At 40.3% G+C, this 5,331-nt stretch overlaps 1 protein-coding gene across 1 annotated transcript in view; it reads left to right on the top strand.

Annotated features, from left to right (window-relative positions):
* The first annotated feature begins 1,708 nt into the window (after positions 1 to 1,708).
* LOC118335221 overlaps positions 1,709 to 5,331 on the top strand; it is a 30,195-nt gene continuing 26,572 nt past the window's right edge. The window contains exon 1 of the mRNA XM_035671456.1: positions 1,709 to 1,915. Within this exon, the coding sequence (XP_035527349.1) occupies positions 1,854 to 1,915 (62 nt within the window). The 5' untranslated portion in view covers positions 1,709 to 1,853. The remainder of the gene's footprint in view (positions 1,916 to 5,331) is intronic.

Below are 5,331 nucleotides of genomic sequence, written 5' to 3' on the forward strand. Positions count from 1 at the left end.
CATAACCCGGTTGGGATAGTGTGGCTTCAATGCGAGGCGGTCTCTGCAAACAAAAGGACAACGCTGTCTCGCCATTCAGCAACAGCTTATTTTAAATCTTGTTTTTTCTGTCGGGCCCTCCATTCTCTCTAGAAGAGTTTCTCTAAACTTCACTTTTGTGCTTTCTCCCTCCAAGGCGATCGTCCATTATCATGCTTGCTGGGATCTGGCTAAAATCTGTTAAAATCTTAAAATACAGCGTTATTAGAACTAAGGCTTGTTGCTCAGATATGCCGGCTTTCTTAGTCTTGCTGTATGCATGATGGACCAGGCACCCAATAACTCTATGTAACCATATCTGCGGGGGGTTGGATGGAGGTCGGCAGCCTAGACGCCAAAAATCTAAATATCACTGTACTGCTTAATAAACATTCCAAACGTGAAGTTTGGCGCCTGGACTGAACTGAGCGAAGCCTGCGAGCTAGTTCAGGCAGGCAACTCGGGAGCTGCGCTGATTACACACATGACATGGGCCTTATTCCATAAATCACTAACAAGCGCCACCCCTTCCAATCTGGCGGGTCCTATTTAAACTGCACAATTTCCCAGCTCTCCCTCTGCTCTGTTCAATGCCGCTGGTGCCCCTGCATCCGTATTTTTGATGCCTTGCCGCTTGCTGCCTCTGTAAGCTTATTGCTGGCCCTGGCTGCGCTGGTAGCACCACCACCCCAGCATCCCACCTGAGGCTCCGACTTGTTGGCGGTTAAGGTATTTGCGATCACTTCCCCAATATCTCTATGGTGAAACATAATCTGCGGGAGCTGATGGACGCGTCGGCAGCCTAGACGCCCAAAATATACTGTACTGCTTAATAAACATTCCAAACGTGAGTTGGCTGACTGAACTTGGTGTTCTCGTGGCTCAGCTGTTAAAGCTGGTACCCCATGTACCAAGGCTGAGTCCTTGATGCAGCGGCCATGAGTTTGATTCCGACCTGTGGCCCTTTGCTGTGTGTCACCCCCTCTCACTCCCCCTCTGTCCTGACGTTCTTCAGCTGAACTGTCTAATAGAGGCAGAAAAAGCTCCAGGAAAATATTGAACCGTTACATAATAAGTATTTAAAATAACGCAGGAACAAACAACCCCATAGTGTGTTACTACCCGCAGGATGTGGATAGTTGTCACAAGTGCACAAGATGTAAGCATATGACCTTCCATATCTTTTGAACAGAATAAGCTTAAGGAAAAGGTCACTCCATTCTTGACACTTTCGGCTTCCATCAAGGGAATCTATTCAGAATACAGTTTTATAATGTATACTGCTTTTCAGCTGGATAAATAATTATGTAATTACTTTTTGTGGAATGACAATACCACAGGGATGCGGCAGAGGAGCAGTGCGAGACCTGCGCCAAGCTAACTACACGTACCGGAAACAGTTTGGATTTTCCTTCAACATAAAAGCAGCATTTACATGGTTAAACGGCGACATATAGAGTGGACAGAACTCAGATGTCACAATGGAAAACATAATCGTATAATGATGCATTATGTTTTCTTTCTGTCACTTCAGTTGTCGTATGCGCTTGTCTTGTTCATCCTACAATTGAACTTTGGCATACGGCGCGGTCTTACTTTAAAAGGCTGAACAGGAAGTTCTTTTTATTTGCGTAATTTATGCTTTTACTGCAGCTGGTCTGACCGCACTCTGTCACAGATAACCGGGATTTCACTTTCCACCCCCGTCGGTTACGGTCACTAGTTAACAGAGTGAAGGCTGGGCGCTGGAGGACGGCTCGTTAATCTCCCAGAAGCGCGAGCCCTGTCGGTAACGGAGGCGAGAGCCGGAGAATGAGAGCGCGAGCACTGCAGTAATGATGCGTTTTATCCTGGACTGCCTGAGGACACCGCGAGCGACAAACCCGAAGGATGAAGGGTAAAATTACCGTTAAAGCTCTTCCGGGAAGAGTGAGTGTTTTACACTCGCACGAGTCCTATTGTTTTATTATTTTAAAGGGAGTTTAAACTTTAAACTAACTAAATCGTAAATGGAGGCTACTCGTTAAACTTAGAACACCCATAATTCAGGTTTAGGCTTTAAGTGAAAACAGTATAGGCTACAGCAGCTCAGGGCCTGTCCCAGGTTTCTGAGAGGTTTAGCAGACGAGCTAAATGAACCTAACGTTCATTAGTATGGGATGTGCCAATGTAACATCATTTAGCCTACAGCGGCTCCCAGTCACGGGTATATGTCAGCCATGACTCCATAGGATACCTCTGCAGTTACCGGGGTGAAAGATTGTGGACTAACATGAAGGAAGAGGTACAGTTTCATCAAAAGATATATTGAATTCACCTGGACGGCAGGTGTTAAGTAGGCTACATGAAGAGTTTGTATACGAGCTTAAGTCTAATAGCCAAAAGTAATGGATAAATTGTCGATACAATGAGTTGAAAATGTGTACATGGTTAAACAAATCATCTACAAATAGATGGTCAAGATAGAAAAAAAGTAACAGTTAAATTTTTATCAAATTAAATGCATAAATAAATGAAAAAGAGCATCTAAATATCAATATATGATCGAAGTCGAAAAAAGTAACAATTAAAATGTCGGAATGGTTAGCTAAAATGTCTAAATGATTGAATAAATCATCTAAAAATGGATGAATGGTCCAAGTATAAAAAAGTAACAGATGAATAGTCGGAAAAATGAGTTAAAAATAATTGAGAAAAATCATAAAAGTGAAGAAATGATCAAAATAGCAAAAAGTAACAGATACATAGTTGAAAAGGTTAGCTAAAAATGTATACATTTTTGAAAAAATCCTTTCTGAAAAAAGATTGGGAACCACGGAGCCTACCTACCATGGAGGTTAGGTACACTTACTTACTAGTGTATCTGAATTTGTCACATGCTTTTCTCTCTTTACCTGAGTATCATATTCTATGACTCCACAATATTTCAGAGGGAGCTGTTGTACTTTTTAGTCTACAGTTCACTAGTTAGTTTGCAAATCCAAAACATACAACAACAGTATTTATTAACATCACTTACTATATAATAATAATATATAAAATATAAGCCTAGATATTTCCCAAAAGGCTTAAGATTCTGAGGCATTTTAGGTATTATTTTATATATTAATCACTTTTTAACAGCTTGTAACGCAACTTTAAATTGAAAAAAAAGGGAGACCACCCTCGACTTTCCTGGTTGCCTGGGGACTGATTTGTTGTATGTAGGGATGCAGGTTGTAAAGGATGTAATGTTTATGCATGCTCTGCTTCCCTACAGTGTCACCAGTGTGTGACAGGCAATGTTAGCTTATGTCCAATAATAGTCCATCACATAGTTCAAAGTCAAAGCTAACATTAGTGTCAATTGTGGAATATATTGTAATATTGTGGTTTTAGTTGGCTGAATTGCGCTAGCTAATGTGGCAAAAAGCTGTCAGCTAGCTTCATTGAGACTCACAGGGCTAATCTGGCTGGTAAATTTACTGGCTCGTCATTTGCCGGTTGTTTTATCGGTAGGCTGTTCATGACAGCCAGTGGCAAATAATGTTACTCAGCGTGGCTGGGTTACAGCTGGTTGGCTACCCTTAGCTCGCGTGCACATTAACATTATCACTAGGAAAATACTATCTGAGTGAGTATGTTAGTTGGCTAACGTTAGCTTGCAAAACTCACTTTGGCCAAAGCTTGCGGAATGTGTATGGAGTGTGATGGTGACTGCATTATTCTTTCTTTAAAGCAAGATTGAATAATAGTGTGTAAGAGAAGTTTAAAAATATTTTGATAAAGATGGATGACTTGATCAGTGTTTTTTTGTTGTTGACTGTTAATGGAAACACTTAACATATTAATAGACCAGATCAAATATATTCTGCTATGGCCAATGAATAATTTAATGTTGTGTCAGAAAGAATCTTCCAGTGCTTCCGATGCTTAAACTGCTCAAGCAATATAGCAATACAAGTTAGCTTGAAGGTCAGCAGTGGCAGTAGCAGCAGACCTATGCTGAGTTAACTGAAGTACACAAAGGAACAACTCAAAGGAACAAAATGGACATGCTTATCAGGGCTGTCGCAATAATGAAACACAGTACTATTGACAAGACAAGGGCAACCGCACATGACGTCACATCGCAACATAAATGTTCAGTCTTTGTTTTTAAGACAAGAAAGCGTTCCAGAGCTTCCGTCTGACATGCAGTGCTCTCCTCTCAGTTCACAGCCCAGGATTACAACAGCACACAGGAGAAAGTCACCTCCGCCTCACTTGCTCCCAACTGGAAGCACCAGCAGTCATTAGCACTTAAAGTAGAAAACACAGACTGGCCCACATATTATCCCACTAACTGGCAACTTTATTTGTCTGAAAGTCGCCAAATAACAACACGCAGTACACGCTGTACCTCTTACAAAAATATGTAATGGGTACTTTTTACTATTTAGAAAAACTATTATTATCATTATTAGATTGATTCAGAGAATACATTTTATGGCACATTATCAATAATGAGAATCTGTGTCTTATATTAAGTACATCAATTTGAGTATGTACTTTTATTTCTAGTGTAGATTTAGTTAAACTGCCTGTCATTCTTAGGAGTGGGCATTTTAAGTCATTTCCATATTCGAGCATAACCCCACAAAATCAGTTATCCTACTTTTCTGCGCTGCACAGACACTAAAGATTAGCCGACATGAAGAAAAAAAAGATATCCACTAACATTAAGATGTGGCAATAATTCAGTGATTTGGCTGGTTTACCTTTTCATCTGCTGCCACTTTGCTCTGTAGGCTATTGCTAAAAAGTTCATTTGGCACTTTGCAAATCAACCTTAAATTTCCCCACCCGTTTCTCATATTTTACACTTTTGTCGTTGTTGGTAGCTTGTACTCTAGCTTAACAAACGGCATCAGCTTGCTGAATTGTGGCGCTTGCTCACACTGCAAACATTAGCAAATGACGTAATAAGAGGTTGCTTCTTCCCGTCTTTGCTGTTCTCTCCTTGTGCTTAATCCACAAATAGTTCATCATCAAAGTGGTTGTTCTGTAATGTTTAATGTTACATCCATGTCCTTTGTACAATGCCTGTAACGTTTATTGTGTGTGAAAGTGTTGAATAACTGTTTAATCACAAAGACGTGTTAGCAGCTGTTAGCTTCTTTGTGCTGTTATACTGTTAAATGTACAATATGTACAATTACAAATACAATTCTATTGTTGGGGGTCTCTCACATCTAAACAATAACAAAAAATTATTATTATGTTTTCAGAATAATTCAATAGACACATGCCTACTTTAAAGTGTAATTGAAGCTGCAAGCAGCGTTGGGCGGG

Source organism: Morone saxatilis, unplaced genomic scaffold, assembly GCF_004916995.1.
Source record: "Morone saxatilis isolate NCDOM2014 unplaced genomic scaffold, NCSU_SB_2.0 Contig23, whole genome shotgun sequence".
Classification (NCBI taxonomy): domain Eukaryota; kingdom Metazoa; phylum Chordata; class Actinopteri; family Moronidae; genus Morone; species Morone saxatilis.